This window comes from Thermothelomyces heterothallicus (genome assembly GCF_042370625.1).
Source record: "Thermothelomyces heterothallicus CBS 202.75 unplaced genomic scaffold P884_scaffold_25, whole genome shotgun sequence".
NCBI lineage: Eukaryota > Fungi > Ascomycota > Sordariomycetes > Sordariales > Chaetomiaceae > Thermothelomyces > Thermothelomyces heterothallicus.
This window is the reverse complement of record NW_027192586.1, coordinates 400,391-421,391: the sequence shown is the minus strand read 5'-3', so window position 1 is coordinate 421,391 and position 21,001 is coordinate 400,391. Positions and strand designations below refer to the sequence as shown.

The 21,001-nt window shown below is 59.2% G+C and overlaps 9 protein-coding genes across 9 annotated transcripts; 4 read left to right on the top strand and 5 right to left on the bottom strand.

Moving 5' to 3' along the window:
- Nucleotides 1-1,578: 1,578 nt before the first annotated feature.
- Nucleotides 1,579-3,252, top strand: P884DRAFT_302314 (PLC-like phosphodiesterase; the record flags this gene model as incomplete). The annotated part of the gene is made up of 1 exon (XM_069444932.1): nt 1,579-3,252. The coding sequence occupies one exon, from the start codon at nt 1,579-1,581 to the stop codon at nt 3,250-3,252; it is 1,674 nt and encodes a 557-aa protein (XP_069294934.1).
- Nucleotides 3,253-4,887: 1,635 nt separating this feature from the next.
- Nucleotides 4,888-6,691, top strand: P884DRAFT_294230 (uncharacterized protein). The gene has a single exon (XM_069444264.1). It carries the CDS (start codon nt 4,978-4,980, stop codon nt 6,361-6,363), a length of 1,386 nt encoding a protein of 461 aa, XP_069294933.1. The 5' UTR covers nt 4,888-4,977; the 3' UTR covers nt 6,364-6,691.
- Nucleotides 6,692-7,265: 574 nt separating this feature from the next.
- Nucleotides 7,266-7,718, bottom strand: P884DRAFT_67239 (uncharacterized protein). The gene has a single exon (XM_069446013.1). The coding sequence runs from the start codon at nt 7,633-7,635 to the stop codon at nt 7,366-7,368; it is 270 nt and encodes an 89-aa protein (XP_069294932.1). The 5' UTR covers nt 7,636-7,718; the 3' UTR covers nt 7,266-7,365.
- Nucleotide 7,719: 1 nt separating this feature from the next.
- P884DRAFT_208109 (uncharacterized protein) lies at nt 7,720-9,807 on the bottom strand (the record flags this gene model as incomplete). Its single annotated transcript, XM_069438844.1, has 3 exons — nt 7,720-9,049; nt 9,151-9,553; nt 9,636-9,807. The coding sequence occupies 3 exons, from the start codon at nt 9,805-9,807 to the stop codon at nt 7,720-7,722; spliced, it is 1,905 nt and encodes a 634-aa protein (XP_069294931.1).
- A 164-nt stretch (nt 9,808-9,971) lies between these two features.
- P884DRAFT_263384 (HotDog domain-containing protein) lies at nt 9,972-11,620 on the bottom strand. Its single transcript, XM_069441754.1, has 3 exons — nt 11,300-11,620; nt 11,193-11,241; nt 9,972-11,011 (listed from the first exon to the last, which is right to left on the bottom strand). Exons 1-3 carry the CDS (start codon nt 11,417-11,419, stop codon nt 10,251-10,253), a joined length of 930 nt encoding a protein of 309 aa, XP_069294930.1. The 5' UTR covers nt 11,420-11,620; the 3' UTR covers nt 9,972-10,250.
- Nucleotides 11,621-12,232: 612 nt separating this feature from the next.
- On the bottom strand, nt 12,233-13,961 carry P884DRAFT_263383 (uncharacterized protein). The gene has a single exon (XM_069441753.1). It carries the CDS (start codon nt 13,712-13,714, stop codon nt 12,242-12,244), a length of 1,473 nt encoding a protein of 490 aa, XP_069294929.1. The 5' UTR covers nt 13,715-13,961; the 3' UTR covers nt 12,233-12,241.
- A 753-nt stretch (nt 13,962-14,714) lies between these two features.
- P884DRAFT_263382 (uncharacterized protein) lies at nt 14,715-15,386 on the top strand. Its single transcript, XM_069441752.1, has 2 exons — nt 14,715-15,051; nt 15,130-15,386. Exons 1-2 carry the CDS (start codon nt 14,923-14,925, stop codon nt 15,274-15,276), a joined length of 276 nt encoding a protein of 91 aa, XP_069294928.1. The 5' UTR covers nt 14,715-14,922; the 3' UTR covers nt 15,277-15,386.
- A 703-nt stretch (nt 15,387-16,089) lies between these two features.
- On the bottom strand, nt 16,090-18,922 carry P884DRAFT_229810 (WD40-repeat-containing domain protein). The gene is made up of 3 exons (XM_069439769.1): nt 18,471-18,922; nt 16,841-18,412; nt 16,090-16,744 (listed from the first exon to the last, which is right to left on the bottom strand). The coding sequence occupies exons 1-3, from the start codon at nt 18,582-18,584 to the stop codon at nt 16,346-16,348; spliced, it is 2,085 nt and encodes a 694-aa protein (XP_069294927.1). The 5' UTR covers nt 18,585-18,922; the 3' UTR covers nt 16,090-16,345.
- A 289-nt stretch (nt 18,923-19,211) lies between these two features.
- Nucleotides 19,212-20,455, top strand: P884DRAFT_331881 (ATP synthase E chain-domain-containing protein). Its single transcript, XM_069445750.1, has 3 exons — nt 19,212-19,389; nt 19,740-19,935; nt 19,999-20,455. The coding sequence occupies exons 1-3, from the start codon at nt 19,366-19,368 to the stop codon at nt 20,067-20,069; spliced, it is 291 nt and encodes a 96-aa protein (XP_069294926.1). The 5' UTR covers nt 19,212-19,365; the 3' UTR covers nt 20,070-20,455.
- Nucleotides 20,456-21,001: the final 546 nt, after the last annotated feature.

Here is a 21,001-nt window from a genome sequence, read left to right as displayed (position 1 = left end):
GGGGGGGAGGAATGGGGGACGGCTTAGTTTTCAGTGCGCCCAAGCGCACTCATAACTACGGAGTATTCTGGATAGCATTGCTGCTGCGCCTTGGGCCTGAGATAACACACGGGTCGAATCAAGCCGGTTGTTTCCCAGACCTCGACCTGACTTGCTCGCAACGCTGCCTTCGCGCGCCAACACGCCGCGCTCATTGGCCGAGGCTTCAGCCGGAAACATCGTTTACCCCTACATTTCACTAGCGATGCCAATTTCCCCTCATTCCTGCAATAACGGCCAGGAAGGTGGGTCACCTCTGGTAAGGCAGGCGCGGTTGAAGGAATACCCTGAACACTGCCAGGGGTAACAGCCAATCAGGGAAGAATAAACTGATTAACGTTATTCTTAGAGCGTTAGAAGATCCGCCTCAATCGGACGTACACTATGCTTCATATTGATCCAGCTTACACAGGGAACAGTGAAACACCATGAAAATAACACACTCGGATGTTGGGCATGCAAACGATACTATAATATGATGATGGGCTGAAGCAGAGAATTTTTGAGTACGGAATACTTCTTTGTTGGCTCCGTTCATTTGGCCCGCTTGACGGAACCAAGCCCACTAGTGGAGAATCCTTCAGCCTCAAAGGGTTCTAGTGTAGTGTGCCCTGCCAGGCAATGCCACCCACCTGCACACCTGCACATTCAAGCCGGCTCTGTTGGCATCTCCGGCATAGGCAATAATAACAGGTCGTGCGACCCAACGGTCAAGGCTTTCTTGCCCTCGACTTGTTTTAACACCGAAATGATGTAGAACAGTGGTAAACAGCCGTCGGAATCTGTCGTCTCGTGATTTTCTCTCGCGAGCCGAGTGTTGCAATTCGCGCTCCAGGCAATTTCCCTGGAGGGCCATGCACCCACGCACAAGTTCTTTGCAGCCGTCTCTCCGGCCACTCACTGACTACAGAGGCAACCAACGGCATAACAGCCCCCACGGCCCCCATTGTTCCTCGGGGTTGGATCTCACTTCGCTTCTTGTGCCGACCGGCACTACGGCCCTACTCGGCACCGCAGGCTTGAACCGACGTCGGTGCCTGATGATTGGATCACGTCAGCAGCGGCTTCATTCTTCCAACATAGAGCTGCTACCCATTCGGAAAAATCAATTCAGGGCAGCCCGCCCGCCTTGCACCAAGTGGTCACCATGCAGACCTTGCTGCCGTCTCGGCCTGCTTGGCGCGACGCCTGGTTGAGAGCTAGCTGATGAGAGAACAAGGCCATGATTATGTAAGCAGTCACTGGACAACTCCTGACATCGAGCTTGGGCACCATTGACACCGACATGCACGGTTCTTGAATTCCGAATGGTGGCTTCACTTACACGTGTAAACACGCGTGTCGAACAACATCATCAGCTTGTATTTTATTTCTTTCTTTTCTTCTTTTCTTGGTATTCGTGTATTCGTTTTAATCACTTAATTTACTCTCTCTCTCTGAAGCTGTAGAAGGTTATGCCGGAAAGAGCCATCCATTTCACCCCATTTAGACACAGCGAGCAATTGCACACGAGAAAACAACGGCAAACGGCCCCGGACGATGGGCTTTGTCTTCTCTCGTCCCGCGGAGGCTGCCGCAACGCCAACGGTGCTTCCGACTCTGACCATCCGCAACCTCACCGTCACTCCGCTAGAGCTGAGGCTGGTCGAGCACCTGAAGTCAGTCCATCATCATCATCATCACCCGCACCTCCACAAGCCCGACGGCCTTGTCAAGACCTCGTCACGCTCAAGCAACCCAGAGCAGTCGCACGAACCGGATGCGCCATTACCGTCGACGGCAACGCCCGTCAGCGGCACCATTGAGCCCTTCTCGGAGTGCCGCACCGCAGTTTACGGCCCGGATGCGGGCCGTCATGAGCAGCTGCGGCTGACCTTCGAAGACCCCGCCACCGGACACCGCTACAGCGCCGACATCCCGGGCTCGTCGCGGCGGAGCATAGTCCTCAAGGCGCACCACCCCGCCGGTGCCGGGGATGCCGGGGACGGCGAGACCAAGGAGTTCACGGCCATCTACCTGCCCGAGCACGCCTACCTCGCCCTCTTCAGCTCGGCCAACCTCTCCTCCTGGATGTCCACCCTGGACCCGGCCCTGCCCCTGTCCGCCCTCTCCATCCCGGGCACCCACAACTCGCCCACCTGCTACGTCGCCCTCCCCTCGGTCCGCTGCCAGGCCGTCTCCGTCCTCGACCAGCTCAACAACGGCGTGCGCTTCCTCGACGTGCGCGTCTCCTGCCCGCCCTACCGCGCCAGCACCGCATCCGCACCCTCCAATTCTTCCCCGGAGGGAGGGGAAGAAGAAGAAGAAGAAGCAGAAGAGCGGGAGGGAGGAGGAGGAGAAGGCACCCGCGTGCCGGAGCTCGCCCTGGTGCACTCGGCCTTCCCCGTGTCCCTGACGGGACCCAAGTACCTCTCGGGGCTGCTGGCGACCGTGTACGACTTTCTGGCCGCGCACCCGACCGAGACGGTGCTGCTGTCGCTCAAGCGCGAGGGCACCGGCCGGGGCAGCGACGCCGACCTGGCGCGGATCCTGCACCGGCACTACGTGCTCCCGCGCCGGGACCGGTGGTACACGGCCCCGCGCGTGCCCACGCTGGCCGAGTGCCGCGGCCGCGTCGTGCTCGTCCGCCGCTTCGGCCTCGGCCGCTCCGCCTCCGCCGCCGCCGTCCCCGCCTCCGAGGCCGGCATCGACGGGTCCGCCTGGCCCGACAACGTGGCCGACGGCACCTGCGGCAGCGGCACCATCCGCATCCAGGACTACTACGGCGTCGGCAGCGGCAGCGACATCCAGAAGAAGCTGCGCTATGCCCAGGAAGGACTGGCGAGGGCCGCCGCGCAGGCGCAGGCAGTCGTGGCCGGGGTGCGCTCCTCCTCCTCCTCCTCCTCCTCCTCCTCCTCCTCCTCCTCCTCTTCCGCGGTGGCAGCGGCGACGACGCCTCTACCACCGCCACCGCCGCTTTTTATCAACTTTTTGAGCGCGAGCAACTTCTTCAATGCCAGTTGCTGGCCGGAGCGGATCGCTTTCAAGATTAACCCTTCCATGATCGAGTATCTGTGCATGAAGCACGGTACCGAAGGGAAAGAGTTTGGGGAGTTTGGCGCCGGAGACGCAGTTACGGGCATCGTCGTGACAGACTGGGTTGGGCACCGCGGAGATTGGGACCTCCTGCGGTGCATCGTGGGGTGGAACGCCAGGTTACAGCTGCGGCAGTAGGGTGCTCAGTTGTTCCAGATGCTGCATCTACACTATCACAAGGCACTGGAGAGATTGAGGCGCAGCGAGAGACTAATTTGCGTTTCTTTTAGAGACCATATACACTGAAATCTACTTAGATATAGACTAATGTGTATTTAAACTGTACCAACAATTAGGATAGAGGAAGGAGACCTAGACTGATAGCCAGTTAGTATAGCTTTCAACTCGCGACTTGAGCCACAAACGGTTCCGACACCTCGTCAGTTCTCCAAGGTGAAAGTTTGTCGCCTCATGATGAACTCAGAGTTTAAAAAACAGGTAGGAGAGGGATTATCAGGGAGGTATGTGAGCAAGTTAAGAACGGGGAACTCACGCTTACTCCGAAGGAGCACCTCTTCTCTAGTTCCTATGGCATATAAATTACCTATCCCACGGACGAGTTAGCGGTGCTTCTAGCGCGTCGCGATGGAAAAAATCATTGTGAAGGAAGTTCAAGTTCAGGCTGCGATCAAAGTCAGCTGCTGTCTGAAACTCAGTGCCAGAAAGGTCAGAAAACTTACCTCATTAAATCAGATTTTGGAGATTGTTCATTTCCGCCCAAAAGGACGGATCAAACAGTGTGAATAACCGATCATCATTTTGAAATGTGTGTCATGAACAAGACAGTTAGAAGAGCGTATTACCTATCGACAGACTGTTAGTCAGGACCCTGTCCCATGACGCAGACATCAACGTTGGTTGACGAGGGCACAATCAGTTGACGAGTTCTCAACAAGAATTCCTCCCCGAGACCCCTCACAGGGTGTACAGCCCTGCTTTTGACGAAGGGAAACGGAGAGGCTTCGTTTATGTCCGCCCGTTCGTTCAAAGTTTCGTCATGGTGCCGGAAGGTGCAAGGGGAAGCTTGAGCATACCTACGGTGACTTGTTAGCACGCTGATAGGAACGAAAGGAACAAGACAACCAAGGTGAGAGAGTCCAAATCAGACAAGGCTGAAACTATTTGGTTCCACATAGTGTATTCGGCATGAGGAATTCCCTATAATTGAAGTTTGATCATCACTTGAGAGGGTGGGAGAAAAGAAAAAAAAAGCTAACCAACCTTGTAAGTATTTGAGGAACAATAGTCAATCAACAAAAGAAAACTGTCAAAGGGCAAGGCACCAAATGTCGGTCGACACTAAATCGAGCGTTAGCCGAGAGCTCCAGGAATACCAAGGCCCAAGGAGTCGCTCCAAGATGTGCTCTCAGGGTAATTCTAGAGTTATGAAATAATCCCACGGGCTAGTCGAGTTTCGATTGCTATCATCAAAGAGCTGTGCAGGGGGAAGGAATGGTTGCTCACCTTGTCGACCGATGAAGTGTTGGGGTGTGTTGGAGGAATTGGAAAAGCTGTGGAAAAAGCTTGGGAAAATTTGGAGCATAAAAAAGCTCTGGTGCTGTGGGGTTCGATAAGATAGAGAGGGTGTGAGAGGGCCGCAAAAAACAACGCTAACCGCTTTTGGGAAGCTAAAGAAGGGTGCGGATTACGTCCGGCTTGCGAGTCCTCTCCCCTTGTGGCGATAAGCTTATCGATAGGAGCTCGGACTCGGTAACATCCCGACCACTTCCGCCCCCGGCTGCCTCCCCCTCCTTCCTTCTCGACCTTCACGAAAACTATTATGCACTTTACCTTTACATCTCTCGCTTGGTGCCCTCAGGCATTGAAAGCCCTGACGGATCGCTAAAACAGCGAAACATCACCATGTCTCCCCTCGGGGGCGTCTGGGCCCCCGTGGCCCTGCGCATGCTGCGCAAGCACTTGGTCAGCAACGCGCGGATGGCCACCAAGATGCTGCGCTCCAAGCTATCCACCGCCACGCGCCCTCTGAACGCCCAACTGCAGCCCGTCGCCGTCCGAACCGGAAACGCCCGTCAGCCCGTTCACCCGGCCGCATGGTTGCGCCAGCAGAAGCGCGCCGCCGCCGCCGCCGCCAGGTGGTTCTCGTCCGCCAACCTCCCCGCCGCCGCCCGTCGCTTCCTCAGCTCCCACGGCCCCGCCGGTCCAAAGCCCGCCTTCCGCTTCGAGCGCTTCAAGCTCCCGACGTCGACCGTCTCCCGCGCCGTCAATCAGCTCACCGGGCGCGCCCCCTTCGCCTCCACCCTCCGCCCCAACCTCACCGGAGGCACCCTCGGCCGCACCGCCGGCGGCTACGGCATCCCCGGCTCGGGCCGCGTCGGCGGCGTCCGCTACTTCAGCCACACCCCCGCCGCCCCGGCCCAGGTCGTCCAGAACGTCAGCCAGGCGATGCGCGCCTTCTGGCTCTCGGGCCAGCGCGCCCGCTTCGACGGCGTCGGTCCCCGCGGCGAGAAGCGGTACCGCGCAGTCAGCGCCGCCCAGGAGGAGGCCCGCGTCATGATGGCCAAGGCGATGCTGACGCACCGGCACGCCCCCGGCGCGTTTGTCGACTTCAAGATCAGCCCCACCATCACCGCGCTGAGCCCGCTCGGCGCGATGCTGCCGTTTGCGGGTGAAAAGGAGCGGGCAGCCGCCGCCGCCGCCGCCGCCGCGACGCTCCATGCCGAGGGCTTCCTGGACGTGCTCGCGGTCGACTTTGCGCGCGCGCTGCAGGACCTGGCCGCCATCATGACGGACCTCAAGCGCCTCGCGGGGCTCGGAGACCTGCCCGTGTACCTGGAGAAGGACGGCGTGCTGAGGGTGCGCTTCCCCGGCCTGGACGCCGAGGCGGTCGAGAGGCTGTGCGACGACGTCGGCGTCAGGCGGGGCGCGGTCGGGCAGGATCCGGACTTGGACTCCGGCCCGGCCGTCGACGTCGCCCTGCGCTTCCCCTTCGCTCCCGACGCCGTCTGCGACGGCACCATCACCTCGCCCGGCGGCTCCCTCCGGTCCCGCCGATCCGGGTCCTCGTCGTCCGAGGACGTCGAGGACGCGTTCATTGTTCAAGAGTACGAGGATAACCCCTGGCGCCTCTCCTTGGTGTCGGAGCTGGAGGGATACGAAAGCATGTCGTCGTCGCCGCCGCCCGTCTTGAGCCGCTCGGGCGAGCACTACTCGGACGACTTCGAAGGGTTAGAGGGTATATACCGGTTCTTAGAGGAGTGCGATAGGGCTCGAGGACGTTTCCGGTGATGCTGGAGATGCTCTGCCGGAAAGTTGGCGTTGCGAGATGGGGTTATGGGGGGGTTTAGGTCTCAGGACTGGTATGGAAAGGGGACCGTCACTCTTTTTCTCTCCTATGTATTGTTTCCCCTCTTTCTTCCTCGTATCCTGCAGATATGTACGATGGACATATAGCGATATCCGCCGGTTGTTCAGGGCTATCAGTGCCCAGCAGCTCGCTATAAGGCGATGTCATGCGCGACAAACAGAGTGCAATTTCGATCGATTCTTCCGAGTTCGACTTAGCAGTATCAAATCGTAGCTGAGAGAGGTCCAGAATAAAACACGTTTGCGATTGGAATGTCTATCAGGTCCTTTTTCTATGACACACGGTCTTCCCCTCTATCCCTTATATCATACATCCACCAACTTTCCAATCGTTTGATCCGTAGCCGCAGGAGTCGCACCATTCGTCAGCCCATTGCCACCCCGTCTCTCCAGCCTCGACCACCGTCTCCCGAACTGGACTCAGCGGCCCAACAACAGCCCCAGTCCGCAATGCCCCAGCATCGCGTGCAGGTAGCGGCAGCGCAGGCCCTTATTTGCAGGTGCCGCTGTGGCACCAGTGGCTGCAGTACTCTCTGTGCTGGGTGTGCGGTCTCGGTCATGGCCGGAGCGACTCCAGCCATGTTTTTCGCGGGACGTGGCCGGAGGGGAGGAAGACGACGGCGCGGGAGGACGGGAGACGACCGCACTCTTATCCGGTTTATCCCCCGTGCACTCCCCTGCGACAGGCCGCTGGCGAGCAACGGGAATGGCGTTGGTGGTTGATCTCGACGACGTACGCGTCCTCGTTCTGCGGTGAGCTCGCGCGGGATACCAGCAATGTCAAGCCGCTCGGGCGGCTCATCAACCGGGATGAGGGGGGCCATTGGCCTAAGAATGGTGTAAACCCTGCCATCGGCCGCTGTCTGTCTGTTTGCCGCCCGGCATGGCAATGAAGAAGCAGATATTGTTATGACGACACATGCTTCAGGCGGGTAGATAGCGACGTTTTGAGCAAGTAGTTCTCTCGTTTGGGCTGATTGTGGGAGTGAGACCAAGAAGGGGGGGAAGAAGGGCAAATGGGAGTCTTCTAACATCCCCGTGTCGTGCTGTATCCTCCGACAACCAGATTGTCTTCTCATCCCACAGCTGGGGTTCAATCAACACACGGCGCATAGTTTTGCTCAAACAGACAGGACACTGCCGCCGGTGCCATGCGGCCAAACAGGTTGAGAACTCCTGTCTGGGCAGCTGCATCCTGCCGTCTCTCGACCTTCGCCTCTCCCAACCAGCAGTGTAAGAGGTAGGGGGAAGGAAGTTGGGGGGGGGAAAGCAGGGCAACTACCTCCTCTCCACCCTGATCCTTACTTCCGAGCCGTCGACACAATACCCAAACTGTCTCGGTCCGTCCCTCAGCTCCACCTCACGCCTCACCCACCTGCCCCTCCTCGTCTCCAACCCGGACGGCAGCTCGCCTCCCTCCCCTTGGGTCCTCTCCCACTCCGCCTCGAGATCCTCCTCCTCCTCCTGTTCGCCCTCGCTCGTCGCGCCCTCCCGGTCCTCGTCGAACCCGCCTACGGGATCCCACTCGCCCGTCTCCCACACCAGCCTCAAACCCAACGGCTTCAGCCCGAACAGCCTCCCAACCAAGCCCTTGACGGCATAGATATCCAACGATCTCGGCACCTCCACGACGGCCACCCTTTTCTCCTCTCTCTCCTCCTTCCCGTCTCCCCTCTCCGCCCCCTCCGCTGCTCGACCACCAGGAGGGGAACACAGATAAAACTCCGCCCTGATCAGCCTCGCTTCCAGGAATCCGGGATCCAGCGCGTCGCGCCCGGTCCGCCGCACGACCGCGGGCTCGCCGTAGGTCTCGCAGAGCTCGGCCCACCGGCGATGGCGGCGCAGCACGGCGGCGGCGGCGTCGCCGCCCTCGGGGACGGAGGCGAGCTGGCGGGCGATGCGCGAGAGGTAGAACATCTCGGCGTCGGCGCGGTCGGCCGGGGTGATGGTGCTGAAGTTGAGGATCCGCAGGGAGGGGAGGCGGGCGAGGGTGAGCATGTAGGCCTCTTCTGTCCTCTTGGCCCCCGGGGCGGTGGCGGATGTGATGCGCCGGGTTGCGGGGGAGAGGGCTGGGTTCTCTTCTGCTAACGCGGCGGCCGTCTCGTCCATGTCTGGGTCCGAGTAGAGCGGGTTGTGTGTTATCCGGAGGGAGGTGAGGCTCGGGAAGGCGGAGGGGAGGGCGTCGATGAAGGACCAGGACGTTATCGAGTTGTAGGAGAGGTCGAGATGGTGTAACTGGGCCCCGAACACCGGCGCCGGGGTAGAAGGCGGGCTGATGGTGGAGATGCGGTTGCCCTTGAGGAGGAGGTTGCGGAGCGTGGAGATGGAGGCGAGCGGAGCGAGTTCGGAGAGAGAGGTGAAGTCGTTGAATTCCAGGTGCAGGGAGGTGAGGGTAGTGGTGAATGGCGCCGGCGGGATAGGCGCGAGGGCCGTAAGCTGGTTGGAGCCGGCGTGGAGGGTGGTGAGTGACGGGAACTTGGACGCGATGTGGCATATCTCGTGCCATGAGAGAAGGGTGTCCTCCAGGGCGAGCTCCGTGACTCCGTGGAAGGCATCGCCGGCTGCTTCCAGAACATCGTCGTCGAGCACGTCCCGGAACCGGTTCCCACTGGCAATCATGTTAGCGTCCTTCGAAAGCGAGCGCCCCCCCCCCTTTTTTTTTTTTTTTTTTTTTTTTTGTAGTCTAAGAGGAATTACTGTCAGACGCACTTGACCCTCAAGCTCCGTAGTTGTTTGAGCTCGGCGCAGATGTCCACGACGGGACCGAAACGCTCAAACAGGTTCCTGCTCAGGTCCAGCTCCTTCACCTTTGGACAGACCTGGCCGATGGACTGGTGGCCGTCCTTGGCCTCGGGGTCCGTCGCGTGGGCCACTTGCAGGCCATCGAGGATGACGAATTGCAGTTCGTGTAGCTGGGCCTGCTGGCGACGGATCTTGTCGAAACCGACCTCCTCGGCGACCTTGCCCGAGAACTTGATCTGTCTCGTCGGGGCCTGATCCTCTGCTGGGCCGCCGGCGTATTTGTGTTGCAGGGCAGAGAGGAAGGTTTGAGGGGGATCCGCCGCTCGCGTAGGGCGCACGAAAGACGCAGCATTGGGGGACTTGGATGTGCCTGGGAAGAAGAACAAGAAGGATCGATTAGACGGCCGAGACTGTAGTGGAGGGGGGTTCGGTGTGAAGCAGGCGGAACAAACAGGAAAAATACCGGACGCCCTTATGCTGGCCGTCGTGTTTGCCGCGCGAAGGGTCGTCCCATTCAACGCCGAGCCATGAGCCCGTCGTCCCCGCGACCTCGCCGATGTATCTCACCGTGCAGAGCGCGCCGTCATAGGAGCGGCGTTCGCCGATCCGAGGGGTGAGGGGCATTTGGTTTTTTTTTGGTTTTTTTTTTTTTTTTTTTTTGGGAGGGGAGATGCAGCGATCAGTTTCAGGATCCGCCGCTTGCAGTTTTGTCAGATCGGCTGCGATAGACTTCCTAAGGTAACTACTAATTATCTTACTGAGGCAGGTAGGTTGTGTAAGTTAAAGCTCGAAAATGAAATGCTTGGCCCCGTTCTTCGCTCACTCCCTGCAGGGTCAGGCAGCAAAACCGCCGCACTCCACACCCACTCTACATAGTACGACCATTGCAGACCGCTTATTATGGCAGGCACCATTCTGTCCTACTTACCAACACGGCCAGACCACAAACAAAAACCGCACTCGAGATTTTATGGGAACTTGAACTAAAACAATAATGGATAAAAAAAGGGGAAAAGGATAATAAAAAAAATAAAGATAAAATGTATTAAACATGCCACACGTCTAAATTACAGCTTCCCCTTTGCCGGAGCCTGGCACTTGATCAGCGCGCGGCCGTTGCTCAGGCAGACCTTGCCGCCGTCGACCTTGACCTCGAACCTGACCTCCTCCCACTCGCCCTGCTTCTGCCCCGTCCGCCAGGCGGACGCGACCAGCCTGTCGCCCGGGCGGACGGGGCTGGCGAAGCGGGCCTGGTACTCCCTGAGGTTGGCCGGGTCGCTGCCGCCGAGGTGCTTCAGCAGGCCGTGGGCGGCCCAGTTCCACGAGAAGAGGCCGTGGATGATGACGCCGCCGAAGCCCATCTTGCGGCCGGGCTCCGGGTGGGCGTGCAGCGGGTTGTAGTCGCCGTTGAGGCGGTACAGCAGCGCCGTCTCGGGGGTCGTCTGGTAGGAGAAGACCACGTCCGGGGCGCGGTCCCTGGGCGGCGGGTAGTTGACCGTGGCCGGGCCCTTGGGCCCGCCCCAGTTGCCCTGCGCGACGAAGAAGGACGACGAGACGACGCGGGTGTAGACGTCGCCCGTCGACGCCTCGACCAGGTCGCTCTGCGTCTCCACCACCGTGCCCGGCCGGCCCTTGTCGTACACCCCCAGCACCTTGGTGCGGATCTCGAACTTCTTGCCCGCCGACGACGGCGGCAGCGGCTTGAACGACTGCAGCAGCCGCTGCCCGTCCACCACCCGCGCCGGGTCGAACTCGGGCACGCCGGGGATCGGGACCGCCTTCTGCGCCGCGTAGAAGTCGATTACCTCCTGCGTCGTTCCCTTGAAGGCTGTTTGGATGGTTGTCCGTCAGTGCGATCTTCCTTCCCTTGCTACTGCTATTGCTTCTACTACTACTACTACTACTAACACCACCACTGCCGCTGCTGCCGCCGCTGCCGCTGTTGCAGCTGCCGCTGTTGCAGCTGCGGGTGGGTTCGTGACGAAACTGAGAGAAGCTTGCTGACGTACTGAGGATGACGGGATAGGTAGGGAACACGGAGAAGTTGGGATCGAGTTCCTGAACAAGGTCAGCATACTGTCGAGCGCCGGCGGCGTGAGACTGCGGATGCTCATACGTAGAGGAAGTGAAGTTCGTCCGCAGTGGCGCCAATCGAGTTGGCAAAGAGGAGGGCATCCCGCTTGGTCCAGCTGACCTCCTTTGGAGGATACTCAAAACCAACGCCAGGTCCAAACATCTTGGGGGAATCAGATCGGTGATTGTCTGAATCGAGTAGCAAAGAGTCAATTGAGCCAATTGCCAGGTATTCTCAAGTCAGTCGAAAGAGTCTTGACGGGGGGCTCTTAGAGAGAGTAGGTGCTTGAAACATCTATATATACCTATACCTGGCCTGCTCTGCACCAGCCGAGCACGTTGCTTACTATGCACCTTCCCCCCCACCAACCCCATGGATGGCTCTAGCTCTGAGCTGCGGGGAGCATCCGACGCCGAAAGCCGCCAGCCGAGGTCCGTCTGCACCCCGGACTGACAGACGGGAGACCCTTGTCTTGGTCCCGCCCTTAGCCTGACCTTTTCCACCCTCACCAATTAACGTCAATTGTCTTTGTTCCACATAGCTTACACTCCTCCGTACATAAGGAGTGTACGGAATAATTCTCCGAGCTGGTGTTCAACTTCCTGTTAACAGAAGCCGCCCCTGTCGTTTTGGGCCTCGAACACGCGTAGGTCTGCTAAAAGTACATGGTATGGTCATGAATAGTGGAGAAGTGCCCATTCCCCCCTCCCCCCCTTTTAGGCTTCTTGATGTCATCTTGGTATCTTCTGACTCCTCGGCATTTTTAGTTCGTTAGGTCCAACCCTAACCCTTATTCATCAAGTCGGCCCCCCAGTAGCAGAGCTGAGCACTTTGGGCACGACGGACTGCACACCCGTGTGGGAGCTCCGGGACATGGTAGGGTTGCTTCCTAGGCTCAATGCCGACAGCAGCGTTCTAGGGGCGGAGCTTTCCTAGGCAGAAATTGGTCCCACGAGCATCGTCTGGGAGACAATACGCTGGTCACTAAACCGGCTTCTTGTATTTCTTCACCCTAGCTCCATGTTGTTCGCCATAGTTCACACCTCCCTGCCGCGCGGCCGTCAACCAACGCTTCTCCTTATGCTTGCCGCTGCCGCCCTTTAGCCCGCCGGGGGGCTGCCTGCCCACGACTGCCTTGCCCTTCCCCTGCTCACCCGGGAACCCCGATTCGGATTCCGCAGCCTTCTTCTCCTTCATGTCCTTCACCCGCTCGTTGATCCTCTGCTGGTACGCCCGCTTCTGTGCCTCTTTCGCCAAGCTGTTCCCCGGCCTCTTAAGCTTGGGGGTGACCGGCGACTTCGCGGCGAGCGCCGCGGGGCCGATCGCGCCGCTCATGATGAGGGGAGGAGGCGACTGCGGTTGGCGGCGGCGGTACCGGGCAAAACTGCGGGCGAGGTGACGGGGAATCGGCTTGGTTGTGTCGTAGACAAAGTCGTCGAAGCCGAGTGGGTCCGTCAGCATGTCGTGCACCCGCTGGTCGTGGTATTCCATTTTCGCGACCGGTTTGGGACGCGGGGCTGCGGCGGCGGCTGAGTCCGCTGCCTTGCTGCTCTCGGACTGCGCCGGCTTGCGATTCTCCGCTTCTACTTTGGCGCCGCCCACCGGCTTCACGATCCTCACCTTCTTGGCCGCGCTCTCCTCAGCCGTGGCCCCGGCCGTCTCCTCATCCAAGGCCCGCTTCTTGGTGCTCTTGTTCCCATCAGTGCCGTCCCTGCCGTTGGGCGTGCCGTCCCTGCCGTTGGGCACGGGGACCGCCAGCTTCCTGCCGACGGCGGGCGGAACAGGCTCGACTTCCTCCCTTTTCGCGGCTGGGAGATTCTCGGGACCGACATCCTCCGCAGGGCCTTCGGCTGCTGTGTCCCGCTTCCGCTTCTCGCCGGCCGTTTTGGTCTTCTCCGGTTGGTTCGCAGCAACGACGGCGGCCTGCTCGGAGACCGGGGAGTGATGGCGCAGAGCAGAGACGGAGGCAGAGGTGAGCACGAGGCCGGAATCCTCATCTGAGGAAGACTCGTCGGCTTGGATGTCGCGGAGGCGCTTGATAAAATCCATCTGGAAAAATGGCCTTCGTGTCCGCCTCCACAATTGCCGTCGGAGTAGAAATAGGTTGAGGGCGCGCTCAAGATTGCGATGGCGCCTGTATAGGGGCGCAAGCTTGCTGAGGTGCCGGAGAATGGCCCGCGAGTGGGTGGCGTCGCCGAGCTTGGGCTTCCGCAGCGGAGATGCGAAGGGCCGACAGTCGGATGGAGGTTGTGATTGTGAGGGCGTGGAATACTTGTCGGGAATTACGATCTTCGATTCGACTTCTGGCGAAGTCGAGTTTCGAAGCGATCGCCGACGATGCTCGAGGAAGAGCTGGAAAGCCGAGGATGCAGACAGTGCTGCTGCCCTCTTTTTATGCCTTGCGCCTGCCATGCGCGCTGCGCCAGTTACGCTGGCGCTGTTATTGTTCTGAGCCATTTTGGGGGTGAATACTCAGGCAGCCACTAGACAGCGAGCGAACCTATCACCAAGACGAGATAAAAACCACAGGCAAACTGGTGGAAAGAGGATGAGAATAGGGCATTCAAACCAGGAAACAAACCATTGAGCTTGTGCCCAGATATAATACGAAGAAGATCTCAAAGTGAGACTGCCGCACACGCAGGGGGGCGGCTATGTCCTTCAATTCAAGGATTCTCAACCTCAGCCAGCGAGGTTGATGATGTTCACCAAAGCAGCCTTAAAAGAACAAAGGTCGAATTTTTTTTGGAGTTTTTCGTTGCCCGGCTCTTGGCGCTGCCCTGATCCTGGCTTCCCTTCATTCTCTTCCCCGCCATCAGGAACACACAGTGTTTTGCTATACCCACTCGTCATTTTTACACAGTACGGATACCGCACCTGCATAAAAGGCCTCCACTCATTGGCAGGCTACTCTAATCCATACGGAGTACGGATTACAAACATATGTAAATCCCCACACCAGATGAACCACACGGCGTCCGACTTGTTTGCCCAGGTAATCGCTGCTCTGTAGACGAACTAAAGGAGCTTTGCTCGAACGAACGCTGGACAACCGGTGGAACGTGTTTGGTTGATTCCTTTTGACCGACTTGACGGTGACCTCAGGGTGACTTGATCCCATTCCAGCATACTTGGTAACCTACGGATATTTATGGCCGCATCGTAACCCGCAAGGTCGCGATATCGAACACGGCGCGCGGCTGAGAAACACATTGCATATGGCAACCCTACCAACTTTTCAGATCCGGGACTTGCAATATGGGAGAAGAAATATCTGGCTGGAGTTACTGTATTAATATTATTCCTCGTCGGTCCAGTTGAGAGATGCCGGGTGCTGAGCGCTCTGAGCGCTGCACGCCCCCGGAGATAACAATAAAGGACCACCGAATGAACCGTCGAGCCTTGTCCAGAATCCGAGATCAGATAGCTCTATGGCAGCATCGGAATGCTAATAATGGGGCGGCAGTGAAGGCCAAGCATCTAATTGTTATCCCAAAATGGACCAGCCTATCTTTAGCCCGCGGGTGGCGTTGCAAGGCTTCGCGTTTGGGAATTCTATCGCCGCGTTTCGACGTGTTGTCTACCATGGAGTTGCGCGATGTTGCACGGCGTAGTAGTAGCCAGCGCAGGAAAGCGATAAACCAGCGCGGTCTTGAACCGATGCAATGTACCTCCGAGTCATGTCTCTCTTTGTTTGTCTCCAGACCACCAGTCCCAAGCAGACAATCGTGTCCCATCTGCTCATCTCATACAACAAAACACATATCAGTCTCCTTACCTGTCCCGCTACTTACCTAATTCAGCTCGTCAACATGCCTCGGATCAATGGACAAGAGGTCGGCACCACCGGCCACGGTTTAATGGGTACGCACCAGCCGCAGCCCCCATCCCCTTGGCTTTCAAGCATCCGAGAACGACCGGAACTGACCAATCTGCTGCAGGCCTTACCTGACGCGCGGATCCGAACCCTCATGAGCGGGCCTTCGAGATCATGTGCACCGCGCTCGCAAAGGGCATGAACTCCTGGAACGGAGGCGAGTTTCTACGGGACGCCCGAGAACAACTCCATGACCCTCCTGGACGCCTACTTCGCCAAGTACCCAGAGGACGCCGACAAGGTAGTCCTCAGCATAAAGGGCTGCTATGGCCCCAACGGCCTTGACGGCTCTGCCGAGGGCGTTCCGGCGCTCCATTGACAACGTACTCTGGCAACTCAACGGCCATAAGAAGCTCGACGTGTTCGAGTGCGCCCGCCGCGATCCCAAGGTGCCCATGGAGGTTACCTTTCGTACCATGCAGGAGTACATTGACAAGGGCCTCCTAGGCGGCATCTCGCTTAGCGAAGTCGATCCACGAGGCCGTCAAGCATGCCAAGATCGTGGCCGTCGAGGCCGAGCTGAGCATCTCCTGCCCAGAAGTTCCTGACCAACGGGGTAGCCGCCGCGTGCGCGCAATATAGTCAGTTCCTGAGCTTGTCTCAAGTTTTAAAGATGAAATCGCCCAAAGCGTATAATGAAAGATAGACCATCAGTCGGATGTGATGTTAGTCCACAGTGAGCCCCAGAGAGGCGCTTAAGCATTGCAGAATTCATGAAGAATCATTCATCACGAGCCAGGAACAGAAGAAAAGATTAATTTCATGGAGGCAACTTACGCATTTCGCATCAAATACCCAAACCGCCTCTTGGAAGGGCCGGGCGGCCAATGGCAGGAGCCATGTCTTGTTCACAGCCTGCCCAGCTTGTTCGTAAATGTGAGCGAAAAGAATTGGTCAGGGCAGGGAGCTCTGGGCCCCTGGGCGGCAGATATTTTAACGGTGAACTTACGTAATCCAGCATTGAAAGGGTTAGGGTTCGGTAAAGCACACGCTCCGTGCTTGTGCTTTGCGGCCCCTGAACGGCACTGTTTACTTTGGAGGATCCGTAATACACTCAGTCTGTCTCCGGCCCAGCTAACAGACTCGCATCCGCAGTATTGCGACATAGGTATTATATTTCATTTCTGACAGATAACCTCCCCCAATCCTGGGCTTCCATCATCACACATCCTCGTTCATCAGACCCAACAAAACAACGCAACGCACGCCCCTCACACACCCCCTCCGTCACCACCGCCCACCGCCTCCAGCCTGTTGATTAGCTTCTTGACGCTGGTCCACTCCTCGTTCTTCAACCCTTCCTTCCCGCCCAGGTCCGGCCCGACCTCGAACACGGTGACGGCGCCGTCGATGCCGCCCGTGGCCAGCCTCTTGCCCTCGCTGGGCTCCCAGGCGAGCTTGTTGAGGCTCTTGCTCAGCATCGTGCGCCCGTCCTTCCTCGGGCTGGGCGAGATGCGCGAGACGGGCTCCTCCGTCTCGACCGTGATGTCCCAGAGCTCCAGCCAGCCGGCGCCGTCCACCAGGCCGAACACGCCGGGCTTGACCGGCGACCAGGCCGCGTCGTAGACGACGTCCTCGCGCACAATGTCCAGCAGCGGCGCGACGGCCGGCTCCAGCAGCCCCGTGCCGGCGCCGGCGCCGGCGCCGCTGGTGCCGAGGCCCGCCGCGCCCAGCGCCGCGCCCAGCGCGCCCCCCGCACCGGCAACGCCGGCTCCGCCCGCCGCTCCGCCCGCCGCCACCGTGCCGCCGACGCCCGCCGACGTGGCCGCGGGCGCGCGCACCTTCCACAGCTTGACGCTCCAGTCGAGGCTGGCGGACAGGACGAGGTCGCCCAGGTCGACGGGCCCGCGGGCCGGGTGGAACGAGACGGACATGACGGGCGCGGCGTGGCCGCGGTAGCTGACGCGGGTGTCGACGCCGGCCTTGGCGCCGGCGCGGTCATACCGGTGGCACGGGTAGATCGGCCCTTCCTCGGACCCGACCAGGAAGAAGGTCGGGTCGGCCTGCGGGAAGGCGATGCACGTCGGCGCCAGGTCCTCCGTCTTGGACGGGAGCGGGGCGACCAGGGTCAGCGACTCCTGCGGCTGCGCCAGCATGTCGACGCTCCAGCCGCAGACGGCGCCGTCGGTCGAGGCCGAGATGATGTTGTTTGCGTTCTGCGTGCCGACAATGTCGATGCAGTAGACCGGGTGCGTGTGCCCGTTGCCCGTGAGGGGCGTCTTCTGCACGGGCGCCGCGCGCGCGCGCGTGTCCCAGAGGAGGACTTGCCCGCTGTAGGCACCGCCGACGATGAGGTTCGGGTGGAAGGGGGAGAACTTGGCGGTGAGGATGTCGGACTGCGCGTGGAAGACGAACTCGGGCCGGTCGTGGAGGTGCAGGTTCCAGACCTGCACGATGCCGTCCGGGTCGTGGGGTGCGGTGGGGTTCTTGGTGTAGGAGGCGAGGAGGAGTTCGGGAAATCGGGGTGAGAAATCGACGGCGCTGACCATGCGTTTCTTGGACCACCGATCGTCGTAGAACTGCGCAATTTCTTTGATCTTTCGCCGGCCTTTCCCTCCCGTGTTGCCGCTCTGTTCGTCGTCCTCGTCGACGTCGTGCACCTGGAGGGTGTAGTCGGTGAGGATGTCGTATTCTTGATCCAGGGCCTTTTCGATGACCTTGGTCGACCGGTCGATAAAGTCCATGAATTCCTCCGACCGCGTGACCGCCCTCAGCTCGTCCTCGGTCAGAGTCCGGGCCGGGAAGTTGGCCGCGGCCGACGGTTTCAGGACGCCATCCGTTACGAGCTCCTTGGCCGCCTTGAGCTCTTCCTCGATCTCCTTCCGTATGTTCTCCCGCAGCTCTTCCTCCCGATCCCGCTCTCGCCTGCTCAGGCGCTTACTCGGCGACGCCGTGACTGCTGCCTCCTCGCCTTCTGAGTCGGAAAAGGCGCGCGACCGCCTGCTCGGGGACGTCCACTCCTCGGTTGTTTGCACTCCTTTACTGTACGAGTAGACCTCCTTTACCGGCGACGGGGGGCATTCGTAGACCGTCTTGGACGGTACCGCAGACAGCACCTGGGGATGGGGAGTTACCACTTGCCCGCTTGCCGGGCCAGCAAATTCGGACACATTCTCGCTCTCGCCCGCGCTGAGGACGCTGTTTGGCCGGCTGCCGAAGCGGCCGGGAGAGTTGGCGCCCGTCGAGACGGACACGGGCCTGCTCTCGCGAACGAGGCTGTCGATTAGGGATTCGATCTCGCGCCGGTTGTCTGCTCGGCTCGGGGTTGGCGATATTATCTGGCTGTCTGTCAGCCCAATGTAAAACGAGGGGGGAGACACGAGAAGCAAGGCTGACCTCGCTTGGGGTGATGCTTGAGCGGTTGGCCTGGCTCGCGCGAAGCTCCCTCTGGCGCTTGAGCTCTGCGAGCTTCGCCTTCTTCGCAAGGATCTCATCTCGACGGTGCTGCATGGTGCCGGGCGGCCGGGCCCATCCGAGGGCTCAACCGGTAAAGTGGAAGATGCCAAACGAGGGTCGGTTCTGGGCTTCTTGGGTCGCTTCGCAGCGCCTTTTTAAACTCCGATCGCGTTGGATGTTCAACGCTTCGTTTGCCGCAGGTCGGAGGAGGGGTTTCGAGGTCTCGGGTGTTCCGTGCAGCAGTGTTCGTGAAAAAAAAGCGTAAATCCTGAAAAGTTGACTTCAGGATACAGTCTATTCCAATTTGGCTCGTTCTTTCTCAGTCTGTCCCTACCGCCTGTTCCATCTGCGCGTCGCGATCCGCAAGACTCGACAGGGATAATTGGTCGCTGAAGTGCATGTACGAAGCTGTGTATGTATGTATTGTAATTACGGAATACGGGAAAAGTTGAGCACGAGTTGTACACTACGGATCCGTACTCCGTATAGTTACGGATTAACTACACCACTGCAGTGAGTCTCGTCACCTGACTGGAGGCTCGGCAAGGTTTCCTTATTACGGAGTAATTACGGATTACTCCGTACTACCCAGGGAGAGCTCCCAGCAGCCGGTGATGCCACTCCCGGCCAAGTTGGAAAGTGGGTCCAGGGCGCGAGAATTTCCGAGCTCCCAAAACTTGAACCGCGCAAGCCACCGAACCGGACCCGAAGCATCGACGACGAGAAGCCACGGGACCCAATTGACCCATCAATTGACGGCCTCAGCCTCCGACGAGCCCAGAATCCCCAAATAGAAAGCGCATCCAGCCGCGGGACACCGGTATAATCAGTCGCAATGTCGTCAAAGGCAGGAGTCAACGTGAGTACTACGACCGCACCGACACATCCGCAGACCAAACCTTGGGCCTCTCCCGCGATCGTCCTCGGATATGACTAGCAGCGCGAGCTCCGCTGCTGCGCACCCCCGGGGCTCAGAATCTCGGGGAAGGTTGATCAAGGGAAGGAGGATCGCGGGGGAGGCTTTTGTTGGGGGGAGGAGGTGGGGGGGGGGGGGGGGGGGGGGGGGGGGGGGGGGGGGGGGGGGGGGGGGGGGAGTTCTGAAGAAGAAGAAGAGGAGGAAGAAGAAGACGGGGATTGCGGGACATACTGCCCAGGGCCTCGGACGTTTGTCGCAGGATCAGGTTCACTGACAAGGCCTTGCCCGCGCAGGTTCTCCGGTATTCCGTCCTCGGCCTGGGCGTCGTGTACGGTTTCTACCACCAGCGGAGCATCAACGCGGCGCAGAAGGCGGCCGCGGCGCAACGCGAGTATGAGCACCAGCAAGAGCTGATCAACAAGGCCAAGGAGGCCTACGCCAAGACGAAGCAAACCTCCTCCTCCCCGAGCCCGGCCCAATCGTCAGGCCGTAAGTGTACCCGCTGGAGCATTATCTCTAGTTAACGGAGTTGTCCTGACATACCCTCCGCAGTGAACCAAGACCTCAACTCGCCCAACTTTGACCTCGAAGCCTTCATTGAGGGCCTGCTGAAGCAAAAATAACCGGAGGCGCAGTATAAAGGCTGGTGGAGGGGGGAGAGCCAACGAACTGAGGCCGGATGAGGGGAGGGGAACGGGCGGGACCCAACTCGACACACAGCGCCGGAGGAACGAAGTGCTGGAGTGGGGCAAAGAACGTAAGCCCGGGGAATGATAGAATAGGGGGCGAGCGGTTGAGGGAACATGCGCTGGCGTCGGCAAACAGGGCGGTCGGTCGGTCACACTCGAGGGACGCGAGAGGCGGCCACGCAACCGGAGCAGGCATGGTGTATTACTTGCGTACACTTGGCAACCACGGCATAGAGATTTCCCTTTTTTTTCCCATCTAGGCTCATGTCAAGACTGTACATGTGTAAATTACTAAATTCATATATACACGTGTTGGCATGATTCAGGGGGCTCATTCATCACAGCCGCGCTAGGCTTCTCCCCCCCCCCCCGATCTCATACATCTCCCCTGCGCATTGAAGCCTGCCGTGTCCGGCACCATAGATGAGGTCCTTGTCAAGATAGATAGACCGCCATGAGCGCATACTCCACAGCCCCGTAGAGAATGGGGCACAGCGTACGCCGCTTCTTCAGTCCCGGCCACTGTCCGTCCAAAACCTACCTAGGCTCTTTTACGGAGGGGTGAGATGGGTAAGGGGGGATAGCTGGGGTTGGGTGCTGCGACGGAGGCACGAACGAGTGTTTTCACAGATTTGCGTTCCCCACCAGGCGCAACTTAGGTGAGCCAGGTCAGTCTGTGGCCGGTCTGTGGCCAGCTCGTACCATGTTGATGGATCCTTGACCATCTGCTCGACCTGACTGAGAGACAGCATTGCTTACAAGTGTTTGTGTGTATTGTAACTGGTTGGTTGGCTACTTCACTCACCATACCAAGACAATAATACTACTCCAAGGCATGAAAATCAAGACAGCATACATGTTCAACT